The 24,499-nt window shown below is 44.8% G+C and overlaps 2 protein-coding genes across 13 annotated transcripts in view; one reads left to right on the forward strand and one right to left on the reverse strand.

Annotated features, from left to right (window-relative positions):
- The window catches only part of SOX13 (SRY-box transcription factor 13), a 60,891-nt gene extending 56,638 nt beyond the window's left edge, over window positions 1-4,253 (forward strand). For all 6 annotated transcript variants that reach the window (XM_083618203.1, XM_083618207.1, XM_083618206.1 and 3 more), the window contains one exon: window positions 1-4,253. In XM_083618203.1, the coding sequence (XP_083474329.1) occupies window positions 1-280 (280 nt within the window). In that variant the 3' untranslated portion in view covers window positions 281-4,253.
- Window positions 4,184-24,499, reverse strand: part of ETNK2 (ethanolamine kinase 2) — a gene marked incomplete at its 5' end in the record, with an annotated part of 26,031 nt that continues 5,715 nt past the window's right edge. The window contains 8 exons of one of the 7 annotated variants that reach the window (XR_014549140.1): window positions 4,184-4,320; window positions 5,328-5,510; window positions 11,468-11,541; window positions 12,395-12,588; window positions 16,424-16,507; window positions 16,906-17,054; window positions 18,540-18,677; window positions 21,031-21,290. Coding sequence is in view for 5 of the 7 variants with exons in the window: in XM_083618212.1 (XP_083474338.1) it covers window positions 5,378-5,510; window positions 11,468-11,541; window positions 12,395-12,588; window positions 16,424-16,507; window positions 16,906-17,054; window positions 18,540-18,677; window positions 21,031-21,290 (1,032 nt within the window). Of the gene's footprint in view, window positions 4,321-4,882; window positions 5,511-6,039; window positions 10,901-11,467; window positions 11,542-12,394; window positions 12,589-16,423; window positions 16,508-16,905; window positions 17,055-18,539; window positions 18,678-21,030; window positions 21,291-24,499 lie in introns of those variants that run through there. The other 6 variants (XR_014549141.1, XM_083618213.1, XM_083618212.1 and 3 more) reach the window with 6 other exon arrangements.

Below are 24,499 nucleotides of genomic sequence, written 5' to 3' on the forward strand. Positions count from 1 at the left end.
ACCTCAGGGCAGCCAGATGCCTCCTTCCTCTTCGGATCTCATGTACCAGCGGTCAGTTGGGATGCAGCTGGCTTCACCCCTGATGGACCACTACCTGCCCCGTGGCATGGAAGCAAACATGCCGGTCATCATCAACACCCGTAGCCTGAAGCCAGAGGAAGGGGACGGGGCTGAGGACAGTCATTCAGTGCCCGATGGCGAGATGTACCACTACAGCGAAGAAGAGGATTCGGAGGGCGAGGAGAAGAGCGATGGCGAGCTGGTGGTTCTCACAGACTAAGCCAGTGGTGTGAAGGGGGAGGGAGGTGTGTGGAAACAGGGGACTTCCCCAGCCTTTGTCCTCTTTCCAGCATCAAAATAATTAGCTGACTTTGGAAGAAGGCGGGAGAGGGCCAAGGAAGAGAGAAAATACCCCCAGGTTCTTCCGCTGTGTGGCTGCAGATTCCCGGGAAGCAGCCAGACCTGTGGGTAGTTGTACCAAGTTGTACCCATGGGCTGTAGGTCAGCGGCATAGGGGGGCACACTCTGCGTGCAGGAGGTCAATCCCTGGCACTTCCAATGAAAAGGTTCTTATTCTGAAGAGCCATTGCCAGTCAAAGTAGACAATACTGGGCTTGATGGACCAATGGTCTGACTCAGTGTTTTCCTAGATGTTTTATATAAAAGACAGACATGGAGCGGAAGAAAGAAAGGATCTGGCCTGTGTGTCATTGGTGTCCATAGTGTTGGTAGGGATTCTTGATCATTCATCATCTTCTCTCTTGAAAGGAAGGAATTTTGGCTCAGGCTTGCTGAATGTGCATGAGGGTCAGGCTCAAAGAGAGGTGCCATTCAAGGAGAGCCTTGGAATGCAGATGACATTGCGACTGCTGAGGGACATCGCTCCTGCCCTCTGGGTGGAGGCGCAGGGCTCTCTCCTCAAGCTGCTGTGAGTTTATATAAGAGGGAACAAAATCCATTATGGACTGGCAAGGGAGTGCATACAACCGGGAATATAACCTGAAGCCGATCCAGGAATGTAAGATCTCCTGAATCCAACTGAGCAATATAACACCAATCTTTTTGCTCTTCGGAGCAAATGCAAGACTGGGGAGAAGTTTACTCCTAGTCACAACTGCATGTGTCTTCCATGCAGCATTCAGTTGTGCTGTGGCTTACCAGCAAATCTCTCCTTGTGTCCATTGCTTGCTTGATCTCCTTTCCTTGAAAGCTGGTGTGTGCAGCTGGTTGGACAGAGGCCTCACCTGCTGGCGTTCTGCACCAGCTTTTAGTAGCCACACAGTCACCACCAGTTTATCTGACCTCTCTGGGGCCTTTCAGTTTTGCTCAAACTGGGTGGAACGCTTGTTCCCTGTATGTTCCGGATGCCTGCCAGTTCTGCATCTCCCTCCCCACCCCAACTCCACTTTTGTCCTGTGTTTGTTTCTTTCTGCTCCCACCGGCCCTGCCAGTAAATTCCCATAGAGCCATTTTTAGCTCTGGACTTGAATGAATAACAGCGGACATCTCGGAGGGGCCCTCTTCTACCCTTGGCAGCCCTGGCCCAGTTTTGTAAAATAAGCCACTGCCCGTTTCCCTCCTGAGCTTGTGTGCTTGCCAGTTCTCAGTATATGCAGCAGCAGGAGACACCCAGCAGCAGCAGCAGGGTTCAAAACTAACTAGATCCTTAGTGGAGGTCAGGATCCCTTGGTCATATCTGTGAGAAGAGGAGAATCCCAACTCAGGCAGAGATTCTTACAGAGTTAATTCTAGTTATGCCACCCTGGTTATGTGTCTCCATAGCATCAGATACCACTGAGTTAAATGGAGCTTCCTCCCAGGTAAGCGGGTCTAAGATGGCACAGGTAACAGCAGCTGCTTGCCTTGGATGTGGTGACAGATTCTCAGGACCCCTCTTGGGAACTGAACCCTGGTTCCCCATCACCTGTGGTTGTTACAGTACACAGAGACAGTACCACTGAACATTGATAGGGAGGCATTAGGATGTGCCTACACTGCCATGGTCTGTGATTACCATGTCGGCCCCACGGAATCGGGGTTCAGTTCCGGCAAGGAAGCCAGAGAAATGGTTAGCACAGCCAAAGAAGGCAGCAGGTGCTTGAGTTCCCCTCTTGTAACCCAGGGAGATTGTGAGGAAAAATTGCAATACGGGACTCATTCAAGGCCCAGTAATTTGAATGAGTACATTTTAAAACCTTTAATGAATTGGTAACTCTAAATAACTGTGGGCCAATCGCACACACCCTGTCAGGTGTGTTTAGATGTATTTAGATGTCCACCCTGTCAACTTTCTCTACCTGCTGTGGTCACAACACAAGCCCTTCCTTGCTTATTACAGTGGTACCTCTGGTTTCAAATGGGATCCATTCCGGAGGCCCGTTCGCAACATGAATAGAACGCAACCTGCAGCGGCACATCTGCGCACTCACAGGTTGCAATTCGCTGCTTCTGCGCATGCCTGTGATGTCATTTTGTGCATCTGTGCATTTACCAGAGGCAAAACCCGGAAGTAACCCTTTCCAGTACTTCCGGGTCGCCGTGGGACGCAACCTGAAAAAACGTATCATGAAACAAACGTAACATGAGGTATGACTATATACACAAGTCCTCCTTGGCCCAGTGCTGAAGGGGCTTCTCCTGCATCCTTCTGGCCCAGTTCTACTCCCATTTATTCTTTTGTGGAATTGGTCAAAGCAGCTGCAGTAGTTCTGGTACTGATTCACATTGTCCTTGGCCAATGAGTGGAGAATGCTGAATTTCACCACTTGAAAAGAAGGAAAGAGAAGCAGGGGCATTGAGAGGGAATGTAGAGGGTCATGGTCTTAAAATATATAGATGTATAGTGTGTGTGTGTTTGCATACACCCCTTTCTCCCACCTCACCACACCTGATGACCTTCTTAAACTTCTCAGTCTTCTCTGACAATGTTCTAGCAGAAGCCAATGGAGAATATAAAAGTAGAGATGGTCCAAAACATGGGAGGCGTTTGCTCTCTACTGGCCAAAGATGGAATGGCATAGAGAAAGCAAAAATAGTAGAAAGACACCGTTACTCTGCCTCATCTCAATAGTGAAAATGGATAGTCTCTGGCTTTTGACAGGATGGCCGTCCCAAGTGGGAATCCTCCTCCCTTGTATCTTGGAACAGTGCATGTATACCACATCTTTTTATTCCAGATGTGGAGATGAACAATGAGAGAAAGGAGGATTGAGTTGGAGGTAAAAGCAATTCAGCTCCACTTCTATTTTTAAGAAAAACTCCATGTCATCTGAAAAGTCCTTCTTTCTTTGGGCAAAAGTAATTTACAGTGGTACCTCAGGTTACAAACACCACAGATTACAGACTCCGCTAACCCGGAAGCAGTACCTCGGGTTAAGAACTTTACCTTAGGATGAGAACAGAAATTGTGCGCCGGCGGCAGCGGGAGATCCCATTAGCTAAAGTGGTACCTCAAGTTAAGAATGGTTTCCGGTTAAGAATGGACCTCCGAAAGGAATCAAGTTTGTAACCAGAAGTACCACTGTATTGAAACATCAACCTTTTTTATCCACATGACCCAACCTAAGGGACCAAGATTTCCTTGCTTTCCTTGCATCACAAGCAAAATGGCACTTGCAAGAAGAGTGGCAAGGTGTTCCCCCATTTTTTTTAAAAAAGGTGAAACCTCTAATTAATGCCCTTGCACCTGGACCCTCATTCACAAAGGTTTATTCCTCTCTGACTGTGTTAAGTCTTTGAGCTATCACACCAGACACTCTGTTCTCTTTGCCACAACAGACGAATGCAGGAATTCCCTCTGGAACCTCCCCTTGTCTATCCATGTGACCTGTGCTGGCTGCTTTGGCTCCCCTGACTGGCTTTACCTGCACCTCCCTGGTTATTTATTCCTCCCCAACTCTCATTTATGTTAAAGACAGCTTCATGAGAGCAAAGAAAGGCACATGACAGGCTCAATGGAGAGGAAGTGAGACAATTAGCGGGGGAATGGGTAAGGCTTTGCCTCTTGCTGTTTTTTTTTTATAAACACATCCATCTCCCCACCCGCCCACCCTGGTTTTCTCTAGCAACTGGCTGCTGCTTTTGTTTTGTTTTGTTTTGTCCCCTCTCCCTCTCCCCCCCCACAAAGATATCTGTACATATAGATAGAGCTTTATTTTGTTAATAAGACTAGTAACTTAACCTGTATATTTCAACATACTTGTTTATAATGGGTTTTCTTTTCCGTGGTACAATAAAGAGGATGTTTTTGAGCAGAGGATTGTGCCGAGATCTAGTTTTGTGGAGCTGATGCAACAGCCCCCCGTCCTTTTTACTTTCTGCCTGCAGGTGAAGATTGAGAATACTTCCTGGTTACGCTCTTAAATACAACAGGTACATTGGACAAGACAAACCTGCTCTGGGTTAATATGCAGATGTTGGCACTGACCAGGAAACTGCAGGTGTGAGCTATGCAGCCCAGTCCTGTAAGGACCCCTGCAAAACTTGCTTACAAGAGGAAAAAGCCAATTGAATCAGCAGTTGTCTTTGAAGTGTATTCAACGCCCCCCCCAATACACCTGCTGTCCTTAGCTTCAGTTGCTTTGTGAAGGTGTCTGCTTTTGATTCCTAGTTCTCGTGTAGCTGAAATGTCCCAAATGCTGGGATTGCCAATCCAGCCTTTAAATCACTACTTGATGTGGGGTGAGATTACCTACTTACCCATGCCATCATTTCTATTCAATTGGAAATAATTGAGCCTGGACTAACCATCCCGCTTCCTTTTCCCCCTTCTAGTTTGTAACCACCCCACTTTGGGCACCACTGTAAATTAAAAAGAATCAGCCTTCCACAGTAGTTTACCTGACCTATCATTGCCACTGCTGTGGTGTGCTACAGGAATGAAGTGGTGATGAGTTTAGTATGGTGCAAACGCACCAACGGATTGGCTCTGCTGGTATGTTTGAACCATGCCCCTCCTGGTGTGCCAGTGACAGGAGACAAGGGGGGGTCAGGTAAGAAGGCGGCGCTCTGTCCATCGCTTCTGCCTTATAAGTAGGGTTGATTTGAATCGCCACTTAAATTAATGATGGAAATTGGGAATCTTGAGACCCAGTTTGCCTTGGTCCCAGCTACAGCAATCCCAGCTCATATTTTATCTGCCCCATGTCACTGGAGAGGAGGTGCACATCTAGCAAAATGTTCCATCTTTTCTTTGCTTCATCAAAGGCCAGAAGCAGCTTTTCCTTTGCAACGGCCTCACCAGCCAAACATCACCACCCGCCAAGCAAGCCTTAAGGCTCAACAGCTCAAATGTATGTGGATTTCTTGGCCATGATTTGAATTCTAACCTGCCAGAGAAAGTTGGCTTTGTTCTCCTGAATTGTTAGTGCATAGTTCTTTATGAGAATGTCTGTCTACCATGGAGTGCAAATATGCTACGCAGCGTTGATGTGATGGAATTATTTGCTGGCTGATCTGAAGGATAGTTTGCTGATGGAAATGACCTCGGGCAGGTGAACGATATTTTGAGCCTGTCGGAGGACAAAAGGGGTAGATAGAATTCATGCAGTCTGCCTTGGTGAGACATCCAGCCATGTTGGCCTGTCATTCAGAGATTGGGTTGGTGGCAGTACCGTCCTCCCCTCTCACCCAAAACCGGCCTATTAAGGGCAAGATGGGACATTCTACTTTCTGAAAACACAAACAGCATGGAGTGGCTGGCTACACAATTTGGTGCTTGCTGTGGGCACACTCGCGTGTCTTGTTTTCTCCAGTGCCTAGCCCAGCTCAAGGAACCGCATAACACTTCTTGGAATTCATTAGTTGCCTTTCAAAATGATGCACACCCAGGGTCTTAATTATCTCTCTTTTTTTCTTTTTCTTTTTTGCTGAAAAAATATATAAAGAGAGGCACATGTTTCTGCTGTAGTTAATATATACTTCCTATCAGGGAAGGATCTCTTAAGCACGTCTGAACAGACTTGTTTCCTGAATGCATAAAATACCAGCAATCTAATAATAAAGTCAACCTTGCAAAGAACTGCACGACAGCCATGAGTATTAGATTGCTCAAGGGGGAGGAGAGCATTTTGACTCATTTTAATTTTATCACATTGGCTTTATAGATAAAGAGAGACACAGTTGGTGTTAAAAGGGTTCCTTTCTTCCCTTCATTTAGGGAACAAACGTCACTAATTCCATTTGCTCCTGTAAATAACACACAATCGATTTGATAGTGTCAGCAACTACCATAATGAAGAGAAATCTTGCAGTTTTATATACACAGAGCTGAATGCATGGTCGCTACTGATGAGGAAAGTGGTTGGGTCACAACTCAAAGTTCTGTCCACACCTGCAACTTGAGGGAACGCATATAATATGGTTGCATGGGATGGAGAAGCATCAGTAACCAATTAAAGTAGGGATAGCCAATGTCACACCCAGATGTTGCAGACCATCAGCCCCAGCCAGTACGGTCAATAGGAGCTGAAATCAAACAACATGAAGGCATCATGTTAACTATCCCTGAGTTAAGAGATGCAGTTCCAATTGTTGGTAAACTAGTCTTGCCTCGTCCATTGATTGGTGGCTTTGTACTGGATTGGGAAAGCTTACACATTTTAACAGGGCACACCTTTGTTGGCATGTCCTGCTTTTGCCCAACCAAGTCAAGATAGTGCAAGCTTTAGAGCCCTCAAGAGCTTTAAAAGGGTCATATTTTGAGGACTACTTTCTACACTACACAACAACACAGGGAAACCTGCTCCTTGAGTACACAGTACAACACGTAAGCATCAACAGTTCATTGTACACTTGTTTTGTGTCCAGAAGCCTACTCGGGCCCCAAACAATAATTTTTCCAGGGTTTTTCAAAGCTGTCATGTGGCACAATAGTCAAAATAAAAACAGAATGTTTGATCTTGGTAGCATACAGCTACAAAAAGACAAGAGTTAAGGTAAGATACTCAATAGCGAGCTTACAAAAATAAATTCTTAATATTCTATATGATCAAATACACAGTGCAGACACATGAAGAAGGCACTCCAAAACTGCTTGCTCGTAGGCCAAATTCCAGATAGAAGTGAGTGCTCACTAGCTTTCAGTTGGCATTGGGTCTATAAGCAGAATATTGGAAGTGCATGCTTAGTATGTGTAGTGTATATTTCATCATATGGAATAATAAAAATCCATTTTCATGCTTGTAAATTGATAGTAGTTGATATACCAAAAGGCTACTCTGAATCCTTCATTCTGGAACATGAGTGGTTTGGCTTCTGGTTCTATGTGGGTTCGGACAGACGCATAAAACGTTTTGGGTTTTCTTTCCCCCTGTGGGATGGACCCAGTGCCTGCCTTCACTTTCCAAAGGGCATGTATCTTTAATCCTGGGTTTCCCACCACCAATTTGGTTCCTCCTCTATGCTTCTAGTGGGCTACCTGTGTTTAGAGCATTGCTTATACAAACACAACCAGCCTGTTTGTTTTAAGCTGCAAAACTCTTCTGGGGAGAGGGGACTTGACCCTCAAGGCAAAATTGGTGCTTGTGGATGAAAGCGCAGCAAGCGTGCATTTCTCAGAGGAGTGGCTCCAGTTTTTATGAAGTCTGGACTGTGCCTGAAGCTCCCACACTGCAGTGGCATCACATTTACTCCAAAAAGAACTTCTGCACACTGTGATCTAGTGGACCAAACACTGAGATGGACACATGGAAATATGTGTGACAGCTAGAAATCACCTCAAATGTTGAAATATTCTAGAATAAGGGAAGGGATTAGAAAAACAGGGGTGGCCAGAAAAACTGTGGCCAGGATGCAGCTTATGGGGTCTCCCCGTTGAGACAGCAGCCTCCACATTGATCCTTTCTCTCTCTGGTATAGGACAGAAATCACATAGAACTTGATTTTGTGAAGGTCTCATTTCCTAAAGTGCACCAAGCAACCTAGTAGTTAGAAATCACTTCTACATTCACATTTCGGCAGCACAAATGTGCTGCTGACCAGGGGGTTGGGGTTGGAGACAGAGCAGCTTGGGAAGGCATTGCTCCTTGCTTGTGAAAGTACGGTTTTTGCCCAACAGGGTGCATATGGAAGGGCCAGTTTGCATCACCATTCCATTCATTCATGATTCCTCCCACCTCCAGTGTCTCCACTGAAGTCATTCCTGGGACAACAGATATGAAGACAGCAGAACACAGCAAGTGGAAACCCATGAATCTTGCCTATCAGCAAGATTGCTATATTTGCTGCTCATGGATCTGATCGTAGGCAAGATCTTGGAACTGTCTTCTTCACCCATTGCATTGCAGTCTCTCATATACAAATTCCCATATGGTTGACCTTCTTTAAAAGATCAAGTGCTTGCAAAAGCAAGTAAATGAGAGAAAATTCAAGAATACTAAAACCCACATTCCTAAATGAGAAACTCTGCATGGGTGACAGGGTATTCTGGGAAGCTTCAGTGAAATTTCAATCTTTCCTTGGGGAACCTGGGGTCTTCCAGATGTTGCTGAATTCCCAATTCCCACCAGCCCCAGGCTGCATAGCCAGTGATCAGGAATGGCAGGAGTTGTAGTCCCAACATCTGGAAGATCACTGCTTCCCCTCCCCTGCTTTGCACTAAGGACTGATTATGAAAGTTTTGGGTTCTCACCAGTGGCCAGTCTTAGACCAAAACTCAGTAGACTTCAGTCCCTACCCTGTTCCCTGTAGTTCTGCTTTTGTGACAAATTGGGACTGCCCCCTACTTTGGCAGAGTAGCATCTACAGGGCACTTAATGACCTCCCTTGAAATCGATTCTACCTTAACTATACCAGTGCAGAGAAACCACAGGAAATTGAATCCTAGGAGCAGTAGGCTGTAGGTGAGGAAGTTAATTAAAACAGCACAGCAATTAAAAGACTGCAGGAGGCTGCTTGGTTCTGTCAAAATACATATTCAGTGAAAATCTGATCACTGGGGATATGAAAGTACCTAACTAAGCAGTGAGGACATCATGAGGAAGCGAGGGATCTGTTGTTCCTGATTCTATTAATGGTTCACTAAGCAAAATAATATCCCAAGGGACAGGGGGTGGCATACAGACAGCTTCTCATGTTTGATAGATTCCTGATTCTCACTCTGCCTCTCCCCTCCATGTTTCTCCATCCTTGGGGCAAAGCTGGAGCCATGTTCCCATTCTGACTGGAGAACCAGTAGGAGGTGTGTACGTAGGTTTGGTCCTCTCGTAAAGGAACCCAAGAGGCCTGCTTGTGAGGCACAGCACCATGTGAGCTGATCACAGTTCATAAGGAATGTTTCAAGTTGGTTCCAGTTTTTCACCATCTAGGGACAATAAGGTATATTGACATATAAAGTAAAACAGGATGCTAAAGGGGTGGTAGAGGAGGCCAGGAAGAGCATTTGAGCATCTCTTGGGCTTGTCTAATCTACACGTTGCCCTACCGCTGAACTGGCACTGCCACTGAGTCAGTCTGTCTTTTATTTGGGCCATTAACAGCACCATGTCTGCACAGAAGTCAGTCCTGTTGAATTCAAAGGAGCATATTCCCAGGCAAATGGGGTTTAGGATTGCAGCCTCAATTGTTTAGTGTAGTGTGTATTCCTCTGGCAGCTTTTGGGGTCAAAAGGTCCATCGTTAGACTTGACTAGTGCAATTGTCTTCTCTGCTGGACTGGCATCGATTTCATTTGCCTGCTTTTGTGATCTAATCTCATGGAGAAGGAACATGTCGTTTCACATTCTCTAAATGCTGAATGGCACAAAGTCCTGCTCAAGGGTGATGTCACACAGAACTGACAAACACAGCAGTGGGAGGGAGGCAAAGGACTGGGGGACTTGTCCCACCCCCAGCCATCATGATGGCCGAGTATTTGGTAAACCTGGTATATCCATGTTTTTTTGCCAACATTACTGTGTTTCCTCCCACCATGCTGATGCACATTGGCCCTTTTTGAAGCAGTGTAGCTTAAATTGTACATGCATACCCCACCTGATGGATACTGTATCTCCAGTAACCTATAGTAAGACTTGCAACGTAGACAACCCATTTGCCAGCTGATGTATTAGGCAGCAGCTACATTAACGCTGTACGGTCTGGGGCTTTCCTGCTGCCTCAATATCTTTAAAGAGATCATCGCAGGGCATTGCAAGGTATCTTCCAAACTCTCCCATCTCAATCTCTTGAAAGAAATTGAGGGGTGGGAGGTCTGAGAGGGACTCAAGCTATTCCTATCAGTGTAGTATAGAGATGTTACCACCCCTCTCTTCAAACTTTAGCCCAAGATCAAAATAACAGAATGCCATGGTTTGCTGAGACTGCAATTCTAGACAAACTCATCTGGCACAAGTTCCATTGAACTCAGTGGGGCTTAACTTCTGAGCAGACATGCACAGGACTGAACTGTTAAAAACCCTTTGCCTAGCCATTCCTCCCAGCCAAGGAACAGAGGGGATTCCATCCAGTACAGACCTTCAAGGCTATGCAAGTCTCTAAGCCCACCCCTTCTACCCACTCCTTAAGCCCAGAAGCCCTTGAAGCATTCCTTAATCCCCCAGACTCTGTGAATGCAATCTCTTGCCAGCAGCCATGTCCTAACATCACCTTCTGAAAGCAACACGTGGCAGATAATCCATGGATGGCACAGCCATGTTCCAGGGGCTTGGTTTAATTTTTGGCTTCAAAAAAGGTGTGCTTTCCTTTTCCATCCCCCGTTTCATGATGTCTGACCGCTCAGCATTGAAGCAACTGCAGGAGGAGGAGGAGGACGGGTGGGGGGGGCAGGTGCTCTACACCCAGAGAAAATAAGTATGGGATCTTGAGGACCAGAAGACTCTTTGGGGCCTTAACCTCACTTGGACATTTTGAAGGATGTCACTGCAGGTTTTGCTTTAAAGTACTGTTTAAATCTTATGTCTGCATACCTGCAGAGAAGGGAAAGAGACAGAGACTTGTTAAAGAAGTTCTAGTTATATGAATCCACTCTAGTTTATCAGTGCCTTATGACTGTTATTTGCGGGTGCTCATAGCACCATGCCTTTACATTTTCTCTCACTCACTCACTCACACACACACCACTTGGTCCTCCCCCCGCCATTCACACTGATAAGAATCCCCCTTACATCTCTATTCACACCCTAATATATGGATCTATCTCACCCAGTGCTCACAGTATGGTTATTTTAGGTGCTTTGTATGTTACAGTGACTGTGCTATAGGGAATGTGCCAGACTGGGAGTGGGGGAGATGCAATTCGACCCCACTCAGCCACGAAGATCACACAGTGACCTTGGGTCACTCAACAGCTTATGCCAATATCAAATCAAAATGGAGGACAGATCGTCACTGGCAACTCCCGTGGCACAAAACCTCCAATTTTAAAATGGTATATTGCTTCAGAATCATCCTTGCCCCAGGGAGAAATGACACCCACAAGCATCCCTCTTATCTCCCTTAAATTTCCTTTACCAATGCAAATAAATCACACTCACCTGGCAAAATTAAAGTCTATGGTAGAGAACTGGGCTTGAATCAGGCCCCAGCAAGCCCACAGGAAATGGGAGGCCTGTGAAAAAAGAGAAATATCAAGGACACATATTTGGGATTGCCTAAGTGAGAGTGAGTGAAAGTGTGAGTGAAGACAAGCATACAAATTTAAAAGCTGTGAAGGTGATGCGAAAATCCACTCACTGCATTCAGTAGAAGTACATGTGCTTCTGTCTTGGGCCAAGCTACAAAAACTGACCCAGCATGGATAGCTCAGTTGGTTAGAGTGTGGTACTGATAACGCAAAGGTTGAAGGTTTGATCCCCATATGGGACAGCTGCATATTCCTTTCAACTCTACAATTCAATGATTCTAAGACTCTGCAAGTGTAATGTATGGCTTCGTTTGAACCAGGAAAAATCCAGCTGCAAAATGCACATATTGACTTGTTCCTGTGACATCCCCAGCACAATCATCTTCTGCAAACACTAGAGCGATTTTTTCAACAGTTTTTCAAAGAATTCCACTTTTCATTAAAAATATCGGAGCAATTTTGCAACAACAGCACATAAAACCATACAATTAAAACCATACAAAAAGTTTAAGAGAGACAGCAGTTAACCATTGTGGAAAGATGTAGTCTTAATTGCCTGCATTAAGCCTGATGGGGAAAAAATCAGCAGGCGTTTAAATGGAAGAATTCATTGTGGAGGAAACAGACCTTTGGTGGTACAAGAAGATGAAAAAGACTGCAGAGAAAAAATTGTGAAAAGGGAGAGGTGAACCATTAACAGGGAGTGATGCAGCTCTCTTGAGTTGACAAAATGTAAAAGTGGCCCTCAGAGATATGTGAACTGTGTGCTATCAGTGTCCAGTGTCTGCAATTTTCTCTCCCTCTTTCCTTGCACTTTCTTCATGATGCACATACTCACTAAAGCAAACTGGTTCACTTGCACATAGAGGCTCTCCAGCTCTTCTTCAGACACAGCTCCACTCTCTCCTCTGCTTTTGCTTCCTCCCCCCAGGTCCTCCTGGCCTAGTTTTTTGTAGGCCTGCAGGTAGTGCCTCAACCACTGCAGTTGGATCTCTTTGGAGGGGTACAGGCTGTAGTCCACCTCGTTCAGTCCTGGAGCAGGAGAAGGCAATTGACAGAACATGACATGGGACAGTATGGACAGCTCAGTGGGTTCAGGATGCCTGAAAGCTAAGCCTCAAGAACAATGGTGGCAAGCACAGTGAGGTCACTGGGACACTTTTGAGGGATGCTAAGAGTTGTTTGCACCGCTGGGTCACCTGGCAGTTGAACTGGCTTACATAGTTCCAGCTGAACTGCTTTTTTAAAAGCTGCAGTTGTTAAAGTTAAAATGGAAGAAACAAACATGTTTGGAGAAGGAAATACTAACTCTCCCTATAGCTGTGTTATGTCTTGGCAGAAGTGGTTGGTCCTTGTGCTCTCATTTCCCTCAAGCTTTTGGTGTTGGTGCTGACCTTTAAAGCTCCAAATGGCCTCTGCCCAATATACCTGAAGGAGCGTCGTCACCTCCATTGTTCAGCCTGGACACTGAGGTCCAGTGCCGTGGGCCTTCTGGCGGTTCCCTCCCTGCGAGAAGCAAAGTTACAGGGAACCAGGCAAAGGGCTTTCTCGGCAGTGGTGCCTGCCCTGTGGAACACCCTTCCATCAGATGTCAAAGAAATAAACAACTATATAACATTTAGAAGACATCTGAAGGCAGCCCTGTTTAGGGACGTTTTTACTGACTGATGTTTTAATGTATTTTTAATCTTTTGTTGGAAGCTGCCCAGAGTGGCTGGGGAAACCCAGCCAGATGGGCAGGGTAGAAATAATAAAATTATTATTGTTGTTGTTGTTGTTTTCTCCCCTATGCTTGGTACAAACAGTGGTTGAGTATTGAGTATTTCAATCTGGCTCACATCTGTTTTGTTTTGTAGAAATGCCATCAATGGTGCTCATCATGCCTATCAAATTAATATTTGTACCTCACCTTTTTGTCTAATGAGCTCAAGGTGGTGCACATGGTTCTCTTCCTCATTTTATCCCCACAACAATCCTGTGAGGTAGGTTAGGCTGAGAGGCAATGACTGGCCCTAGATCACTCAGTGAGCTTCATGGCTGAGAGTGGAATTTGAACCCTAGTCTCCCAGGTCCTAGTCTGACACTCTAACCACTAAGCTGCACTGGCTCTCCTGTCTTTGTGTTTGAAAACAGGAAATAGCACAACCACTGCCTTATTATTTATATCCCCCCCATTGAATTCAAATTGTAGTACAATAAAAAATACAGTCGTACCTTGGAAGTCGAATGGAATTGGTTCCAGAAGTCCGTTTGACTTCCAAAACGTTCAAAAACCAAAGCGCGACTTCTGATTGGCTGCAGGAAGCTCCTGCAGCCAATCGGAAGCCGAGTAAGCCCCGTTGGATGTTCAGCTTCCAAAAATAGTTTGCAAACCGGAACAGTCACTTCTGGGTTGGTGGTGTTCCGGAGCCAAAACATTCAAGAACTAAGCTGGTCGAAAACCAAGGTACGACTGTATAAGAAATAAAAGAAGCAATAAACATACAATTGTAAAGTCACAGTGTGTTTAGCACAGCTCATTACAATTGCTATAACAGGCAGAAAAATAATTAATTGGGCCACCAAGACCCTCAGCAATTTTCCCCTGGTTCATGGTGGGAGAAACAGTGGCGTAGCGTGGGGGGTGCAGGGGGGGCCGGTCGCACCGGTCGCAACATCTGGGGGTTAGGGTTCGCAAATCCACGGGTTAGGGGACGCAAATCCACGGGTTAGGGGGCACAAATTACTTGCCTTGCCCCGGGTGCTGACAACCCACACTACGCCACTGGGGAGAAAGTTTGGGAAACACTGATTTACTGTATTTGTAGACAGCCAATACCCTCCGCACAGTGGGCTACAGCACATCAACAAAATACAAGCTTCCAATTCCACAATTTTAAATAGCAGTTAAAAACAACAACTTCAAAATAACAGCCGCATATTATTATTGCCTCTGATTCTTGCTGTCCCCTTCTGAAACTCTTCCAATTTGACCCTGCTTGGCTTTTATGATCCTCGTGGAAACAGAATGCAAGCTGAGATGAGAGCAGATGTAATTAGCGACACAATGATTTCCTGTCTTACATAAAAGCTCAGTTAGCAGAGAATTAATATAGAGACCTGGATAATTACATGCAGGTCCTTCCAAAGGAGCTTGCTTCTAATCCATCCTTTGAATCAGAATTACGGGGTGGGGTGGAAATAATCTTTTAACAATCCAAAAGTACTAATTTTGCCATACGTTAGTACGGCTAGCCTTGTTTGCCAGAAGTTTGCCATTTTTAAAACAGAGGATGCATAACTTTCTAGCACAAAAAGCATCCACATAATATAAGAGAGCATCAGTACTATTCAAGACTGGACTTCCAGAAAGAAAGATGGCGGAGGCAGCTGTGATGTGTTTGTTTTTGCTGGGCAGGTTTTTGTTTCTTTTTCTTTTTCCCTGCCAGCAAACGGTTAACGAATGGCAGCCTCTGATTGGCCGGGGTTCCAGGAGAGGGGGTTGAAAAGGAGAGGATTTTGAGAGACAGTTTATAGGTTGGGATAGAGGTTGGGAGAATGTTGTTGTTGTTTAGTCGTGTCCGACTCTTCGTGACCCCATGGACCAGAGTTGGGAGAATAGGTTGGGAGATAGGGAGTGAGAGGAGAGAGAGTTGGTTCTGGGTAGAAACATCCACTCTGAGGAATATATCACAAGCTAGAGAAAGGAGTTTCTGAGCTTAGTGTGAAGGACAGTGTGTGGTGTCCTGTAAGAGTGATAGGCCAGGAATTAACTGGGAGGCTGAGCCAGGAGAAGTAGAAGCTGTGAAAATACAATCTACTTAGGACTCATTCCAGTCAGGAGGGGAGAGATTCTTCTACATTGAGAAGACTCCCAAACCAGTTAAGAGGGGTGTGGTGATTCCTGGGTCTGTTACCTGGAGTACCTCAGGAGTAGGGTTGTCAAAGGGGTGTGTAACAGACAGGAAGTACCACCTTGTTTAAGAACCAAAGTATTAAGTGGCAACAGCTGTGCAACAACTGAGAAAGAACTGAAGTGGAATAACATTAGAATCTGAAGCATCCTATGTTTTACCCACTTTGTGTCAAAGTATAGGGAGTGGTCAGCCTACTCAAATAACCTGCAGGATTCAGTTAGCAAGACCTACCGGTGAAAACCCATACAAGGACTTTTGATAGCACAGCGGGGATTTCTCTCTGCCTCCTCCCATCAGGCTCCCCCAAATGGTCTCAGGGTGTGTTGGGGGAACTCCAGAATTGCACACAGGGGAAGGAGAAGGCAGATCTTTGCATCAGGCAAGCAGATATGCTTGCGCTGACAGAGTGCTGTGCTTAGCGCTACGCTGAATTCTTCCCTATACTGTCCTGGGAACAATAAAGGTGTAGATTTGCTTTATTTCTTTGACAGCCCTTCTGTAAGATTATGAAAGGAGTTTAAATAAGTGGGTCCCAGTAATTTAATATATTAGACAAAAGCATTAGGCCTTAAAGGAGCAGAGGTAGTTCGTGTTACTATGAAATTAGTAAGAAAACAGATTGTGTGGGAAAGGAATGAACATCTCGATGGCGTAGACCTTTCAGACCTATGGAACAGTAAGATGTTTCTCTTGTTTTCTGGAGGGAAATTTATTGGATCACAGGTAGGCAGGTAGGCAATTCCTTTTCATGCATAAACTTAATTACTAGTGCTTGATAATGTGTGTAATAATACGATTATTTGCAAATCAGTTTTTTAAAAGCTTCAGCTTATGCCTCTGAAGACAGGTAAAAAGGAATTGAATGGCTATTTTATGCTTCCATGAAGAATAAGAATGAGAAGAGAAAGTGAGATGGAAGAAGGGAGGGAAAGGGGGGGGCAGAGACAGCACCAAAGGTGAGTTTAACTCACCTGCAAATTCGTTAAAATGATTCCCAATGTCATATGCTTGATAGTTGTAACCAGTGTATTCATAATCTATGAACCGGACGTGACCTGAAAAAGCAATGAGAGAAATAGTTGGGATTCTTGGGCAGAGTGGGTTGTACTCCACTAAATTCTACTCAGAGTAGAACCACTGGAATTAATGGACTTAAGGCAGTCGTGTCCATTATTTTCAACAGGTCCAGTGTGAGTAGGATTAACACTGTTAGACCCAGTGTCTCTTCAAAGAAACAGGAGAGCTTCTCTGGCGTTTGCATTTTGATATTTTTTCTCATTATTAGGTCCTGAGTGCTTTGCAAAGCATTAAGTATTTATTACTCCAAAAAATATGTTTTCAGGACCCACTCAATTTCTGTGACTGCAGCTTGTCTTAAGTGTTTTTAATTTCAGAGTTTAAAATAGTTGTGACCCCCCCCCCAACTCGGTAACCTGCTGGTTAGGCAACAAACCTTCTGCCTTGTTGTAGATTATGTTCTTGCTCAAAAGGTCATTGTGGCAAAAGACTATCGGAGATCGAAGCTGGGAGAGATGTTCTTTCATCCACCGAATTTCTTCTTCTAACACCTCTAGGCTGGGAATGTGCACTTCCTGATGGAGACTTAGGAAGGAAAAGAAAAGGAAGCCACTTGCAGATGCTAAACCTTTCTTAGTGCAAGGGATGAGTTTTCTAAAACTGGTAAAACAGGGTTTTCTTATTCTGGAGAAAGATTTTCCTAGGACAGAGACGGAGAACTTGTGGTCCCCTAGATGTTGCTGGACTTCACTCCCATTGGCCCCTGCCAGCATGATGAATAGATCTACTAGAATTGAATCCTGTATTAGGGCCAGTGATCACCAGCAGTAAAACATCAAACCCCCAAATGACCAAAATGAGACTGTATTACTAGTGTAGAGCTTCCTTACTTGGACAAACATTGTTATACGGTCCTGAAACTTTAAACTGATATTACTAACATAAAATCTCTCTGAAGGATCAGATCATCTCCGAAGGGACTCTTTGCAGCTTCTGCATGAAATCCAAGGAGGTTCTCCTTGTAGAAACAGAAAATTATTTTATGAGCTCAACTGCCTTTATTCTACTTCACTCTTTAATTTACTTGCACACTCAAGAGATTGATTATAAGCTAGTGCAGCCTGAAAGCAGCTATTTAGGGCTCTTGATTCACCTCGGTTTCATCATGGTACATGTTACTGCAAACAGGACAATCCATAGAATTCAATGCAAGTGACCTCACACTGTGACACAAGGGTGGACAAGTCTGCATGCCTGAAATACTCTGATTCTGGACTGCTCTCTTCCTGCTCACTAAACCCTGTTACCTTTTCAGCTTCCAACACCTCCTCCTCCCCGTCTGTCCCCTCCTCTCCCTTTCATTGTCATCCTACCAGCAATCCCCTGGCTCTGAGCCTTCTTCCCCTAGGGGTTCCCCATGGGGGTTCCCCAGCTGGTGCCTCCCACCACTCCTCTGCATCCAGCCAGTCCATGACACCCGCAAAATTTGGAAAACCTGTGGTTTAGCTACTTAGACTCAAACCAAATGATGAATAGGCTTCTGAAGAAGCGGGAGGGTCTCCTCCTGCTGCTGTGACCAGCTCCCCTCCCCATAAGTCTCCCAGAGCCTGCAGAGGTATGAAGAGGGCATAGGAGAGTCAGACAAGGTGTCAGAGTCTCAGATTGCTTAGGAAGGACCGGGGGAGGAAACGACTTAAAGAGCTTTGGGATAAAGAGTTAATTCTACTGACACCTTGTGCATTATTGCTGACTTGTTCCTGACACCCACCCTGACAGTGGGTGTTGAATAGGCTTAGTTTTTGAAACCAGGCAGAATTGTCTCCCCCTTTATAGTTTATAGCTGCAAGAACCATTAGTTCCATCCTTTTGCCTGTGAAGTTTTAGTGGCAAAGTCTAGGATCCATTTACGACTTTGCCACTCTGCCCTGTGTTTGTGTTCTTAAAATTAGTTCCTGTGACTTCTCTCTATTCCAGTTCTTGTGTCGTATGCTTGAAATAACTACAACATAGCAGGCCAAAGCTACCGGATAATGAATACCTTTATTAGAGATTAACTCTTGATTTCCTTACCCAGAATTAGATGCCTTTCTTGGAAACTCTGTTTTCACAATGTTAAAGTACTTGTGCAGTCTATGCCATAGGCAAGGCTTGGGGAGGCTTCCATTGGTGTGAATCCTGTGCATTTTAGCCATTTCATGGGCTACTAGCCTAAAATAAATCACAAAAGTTGTTCAGTAGCCACACACTGCTTTTAATGGAAGCTATGGCAGCCTCTAGAAAACAGCAAAACCTGGATAAAAATGTGCAGCCAAATACCCACTTAAAATCCAGTCTGGCATGTGAATTCAACTTCACGTAATTTGGTATCTTAACTTTAAAAGTGCTCCATGGTTTTCCCTGCTAGAAATCTAAAATGTTTCTACCGAATCCTCTGTAAATTGGAGCAGCTTCAAACATCATTTACTCCCCTTAACCCACCTTCAATATATATAAGATGGTAGAACATAGTCTACCACAGCCTTCCTAAACCTTGTGCCCTCCAGATGTTGCTGGACAACATATGTCATCATCCCTGACCACTGTCTGAGGCTGATGGGAGCTGTGGTCCAAAACATTTGGAAGGCATCAAATTGGCGAAGGCTAGTCTAGTGACTTCTCAGAAACAGAACACTGAGTTGGATCCAGACCTAGTCATGCTGAGAGAAGTGGCGTAGGAAGGGGGATATGGGGGGTGCGGTCTGCCCCATGTGTCATCACTGAGGGGGGTGACAAAATGGCCAAAATATGTGCCTGGCGTGCCTGGTCCATGGGGTCATGAAGAGTTGGACACGATTAAATGACTAAACAACAACAACAATGTGTTTTTAAAATAATTTTTTAAAAATTGGGCTCATGACACTTTTTTAAAAAACAACAACTCCCGCACCCACTGTACCCCCCTTCTTATGCCACTGGTAGTTAGGTGAGGCGGGGGGCACTGGGCGCCACACCGTGGGGCCTGCAGCATGCCTGAGCCATGCGTCTCTCCTTAGGGGGAGGCAGTGGGCAGATTGCCTGCAAGCTCCACGTTGCTTTTTTTGAGCAGCGGGGGCTTGCGTCTGCCCACCGTCTCAGCTGCCCTACAGCTGAGAGGGAGGCTGCGGAGAGGCTCTATGCAGCGTGCCCTGCCTTGGCTCACCCCGCCCCCATGGATGGCTCACTCTGCCCCCGGCTGCAGGATGCACACGTAGCACCGGGCACCTGAGCAGCTAGCTACGTCACAGACTGAGAGTAGGCCTATTGAAATCAATGCGTCTTCAGTTAGTTGTGACTATCAACTCCTATTGATTTCCATGGGTCTGCTCTAAGCATGAATAAGCCTGGATCCAACCCACTGTAGCACAGGGCCACAACAACAAAGATTTCACTTTTCACTTTTTCTTTTTTGCGAAAGAAGAACATCGCTCAAGTTTAGGGTAAGATTTGTAGTTCCATTCCTAGGGAATAATGAACAAAGGGTGCCTTTCACATATTAACAGTTCTCCTCTGGTTAAGCTATCACAGGAATTCTACTGACTGCTTATTCTGATTTCAAACATGTTGCTACCTCTAAGCCTAGATTGTGGGCAACTGAGGCTCTGCGCTATTGGTTCGCTGTCAAACTGGATAATCCATGATACTATTAGACATTACACCACTTACCTACCTATAGGGGATCTGTACAGTGAAAAGTCATACCTCTTGTGGTCTATAAACCATGTGAAATTGCCATTAACATGGCTCAAACTGACAGTAATTTCCCTGATGCCTTCAGTCTTCTTTGCCTGCCAGTGGAGTTGCATTTCTTATTAAATGGAGGCAAAGTGGGAGAATAATTCTTGGTTCCCAAAATGTGCAATTCCCTAGATTTCTGTTGATTCTAAATCTATAAAAGTCCAATCACCTTCTGGATACAAGACTTTGCTGAATGTGTCAAGCAGGGGAAGTTTCTTGCTCTGGTGGCTCTGGCTTACTATACTTCCAGGAAACTCAGCAAGAATATGTAAGTTCCCTTTCACCATTCATTGATGTTCAGCATATCCACACTGTGACAGCTATGTGAGAAAAAACAGGATGCTACTACATCACAGAATTATTATTTCCCCCCTGGTCCTCTCCTTTGTCTGTGAGGTCAGCCAAAGGACACAAAACTCATGATGTGTCACAGATTTCTCTCTGGTCAAGGCTACTGCCAGATCTTGTGTTCCTTCAATAGAAAGACCTACCTTTGGCCACAGCTAGTCTGGTCAAGTGACCCAGGCTTGTAGTTTAGTTCTCCTAGATGAACTACAAGCTGTAAACCTTAGAATAAACCCTGGTTGCAGCTCATGGTTGGAAAGCTAAGCCACAAGACTGGGTTTGGGTAATATGTTAAATCAAACCATGACTCATTACAGCAGCAGAACAACTTGGGAGGAGCCAAGCACCCACAAAACTCTTCATATGTCCACCAAGTGTAGGAACTCCTTCTGACAGAGAAGCAATAGGCCTCTGTTTAGAGTAGGAAATACACAACCCCCCACCTCCCATTCCACACACACACCTGAATATATTTGGCTGTCGTATATGTTCTGGTCCCAAGGCCTTCCCTGGCATGAACTCATAGCAATAGCCATTTTCGAAGGTGCAATAGAGACTAGGGGCACAGCTGTGGTCTTGAAGCACTTGGAAATTCCTCAGCTCATTAGCACGGTCCACAATAAGCTCTGTCTTCCTGCCATAGACCCTCACCAGGACTGCATCCCCCATGTTCTCAGCTGTGAAGCAAGCCATGAGCTTGTTGGTGATGCCTTCAGTGAAGAGCTAAGTGAGGAATAGATAGAGAGGAAGTGGTTAGGTCATGGTGTAGCAGTGTCTAGAGGGGTAGCTGTGTTGGTCTATGGCAGCAACAATGACAAAGGGGTGGCACTGTAAAGACTAACCATATTTATTATGACACAATTTTTGGTGGCCCAGAGTCCGTTTCATTACAGCACCAAGCGTAATTCTTAACAAAATAATAAACGAACCCAATCCTGACATTGCAAATGCACTAGCACAAATATTTAGTCGGATACTACCCACCATGAAAAGAAAACCTATTAATAGCCTATAATACTAAATAAAAAGGCCAAGTATTGTTCTTATTTTTAATAAGTATTATTATTTTCTAGGAATAGGAATAAAGTACAGATTCCATGTTTTGTGAAGAATGACACTTGTGTTTGCTTTACCAAAAGTGCATGGAAAGAATATGTAGCTCTCAGTTTCACATGTCCTTGATATCTAGAAATTGTTTGCGGAGCCACAGATTCTGAAACAAATAATACTACTGATCATCTATTTAGAAGTGGGGCATGTGGTACAACAGACCTATCCTTCCAAACACGGCCATTGCTGTTGTTTACCGGGATGGGGCTTGGAATGGAGCAGGACAGTGGTGAGGGTCAGGGCAGTGCAATTGCACCAGCAAAGCCACCACCATCAATGTGGCAGCCCTGCCAAGGCAACTGCGTGGCCACCCCACGACACCAGTCGCTTCTTCAACTTTGCTTGGTTCCACCATTCAAAAGTTCTCCCTGTATGTCTTGTCTTTCCACAATTGTGTGCATTTGATCCTCAAGCTCTGGGTAGATAGAATAAAATTCAAAATGAAGCAATTACCAATTTTCTATGATGTCGTTTCATTAGGTATTTCCTTAAATTTCACTTTCTAAGCAAGTTCGCCTCCATATGAAATGAAATAAAATAAAATGCAGTGCAAAACAGTCTTGTGAAATCTCAAACCTGTATGGATAGGTATGGTATTAGGAAGATGATCATTTCTTGAAATCATGGCAATATATGCCACAGGACAGCTCATTTACACTATTCATCAGCAAGCATCTTGTTCAGGTTGTGTGCTGGAAACCAACACAGTGTAATAATGGTTATTAAGAGTTTTGAATTAAGACCAGGGACAGCAAGGTTCAAATCCCCACTCAGCTAGGCAACCTTACACCAGTCTCTCTATCTCCTCTTTCTCTGCTGTACCAAACTCACAGGGTTGTTGTGAGGATAAAATGGGAGAGAGGAAGATAAAAAATAGCTAAATGCAAAGGGTGGTGGGAAGAGAGAAATCAGGTTGGCAGGGCTGAGCCACAGTAAGAGGCATATTTGTGATGTGAACTCTTTGGCATAAGGAATCTATCTTAGATACTTTTTAGTATGCATGAGAGTCAGCAAAGGAGCTGCTATATGAAAAGGGTGGAAATGAGATGCTGTCACATGCTTGAGTAGTGCTGTAGTACCAGATAAAAGAAAAGATGGATTTTAGGATATTGCAGTGAGGAGCAGTTGTACTCTGATGACAACAGAGATGATGCAAGTGTAATTTTAATATTATAACTGGGTGGACCAATTAAAAAATGATAAATAGGTTCAAAAGACTTGTAATCCAGCTTGGTTTCAGAAGGCACCAAGGCTTACTGCATCTGAGCATCAATTTAGATTAAGTTCCTATGCTGGGAAAAGAAAAGTGGATCCACGAAGAAGCCAGATTTCATAACCACTCTGCATATGCCCAGTCACTTTCCCCCCTTGCCCAGGCACTGCATTATGCCAGTGCTGAGTGGACTGTCCTAACAGCTCACAACAAGTACAAACTGGGACTGTGGACATCTCTGTTTGACCTGCATGAGGGAAATCTCTGCAAAAGCAGAATTGTGGTCATGAAGGATTATTTTAAACAACCCTTGGGATACAAGCTCCATGAAATCATGGTGGGAAAGCAAAGCTGTGCAATGTAAAGAAAAAAGAAAAAAGTGCCTAAGTTGTGAGGAAAGCATCACTGTAGGGCAGGCAGCCTGGTGTCTTCCAGATGTTCCCAGTCAGCTTGGTCAGGGATGATGGGGTTGTAGTCTAAAACATTTGGAGGGCAGAAGCTAGGGGAAGGAGAGGGTGGAGAGTAAATCATGTGTGTGTATGCTTTATGGTTTGAATTGATACTGACATTATAAATAAAATAGTTAACAACTACGGAAGCTTTTGTTTGGACCACCTCTGAATTTTATTTCCCTGAAGCACCAAAAGCCATTGGTCAGCAGCTCACCTGGAGCACAGGTGCTCCACCTGGCCACGCCCTCACTGCCCCTGGACAATGTAAAGACTGGTCACAGTCATCTTCCAGGGAATAAGGAGTGTGCAGCCAAACAAAGGACCATCCAACTGCTTTGGACTTTCTTCTACTTATTATTATTTTTAAGTCAAGTGGCACAAAAATTACATTTGATAAATAAACTTCCAACACTCAGGGGACTGCAATAGGATAAAGGTTGATGCGACTTAATAAGATCTGGGGCACTTGGGAAGGATGTGTTTACTACTTAAGAGCCATGCCGAAGAGGGTAGAAGGAGCCCAAGGGTAATTGCATTTGATTTATTTTTATTGCATGCCACCTTGAGGATCATTTTGAATTGAAATGAAAGAATGGATTAACTGGTGGAACACTTGACAGCAGTGCAAATGCCTCCCCAATTCAGAGAAACACCCCTGAATTAGCACAAGAAGTTTAATACTGAACAACTTAGGACCCAAAGACATAAACAAGCTGTGAGATGTGTGGCGTTGGGAGGGCCTGATCAATGGAGATGTCTCTGATGAGGACGCGTCCCTTGTTGCTTTGACGGCTCCTCACAGATGGACAGAGGGTTTTGTTTTGCCTTCTCCCTGGCGCTTGGCTGCCTGCCTCAGCATATGGAATACTCCCTTTTCCCAGGCTCAAAAAACAAGCTCTTGGACTTGTGTGTGCCCTCTGTGCTCCTTTGTACATGCTCATGAGGTCATTTCTAACAGGGCAGCATTAGATCCTCAGTACCTTCAGCACATCTATACATGCATCTGCTTTGGCCTTAGTGAACTGTGCACAGGGATCTGGGTTTACCTTGATCCAAGCTCATAAAGGTTTGACCTGTTTTCATATCCTGCCTGGGCTCAGTCAGTCCTCAGACACACAATATATGAAAAAGCTGCTTGTGTCTTCTCCACATCCCAG

Source organism: Podarcis filfolensis, assembly GCF_964270895.1.
Source record: "Podarcis filfolensis genome assembly, chromosome: 6".
NCBI lineage: Eukaryota > Metazoa > Chordata > Lepidosauria > Squamata > Lacertidae > Podarcis > Podarcis filfolensis.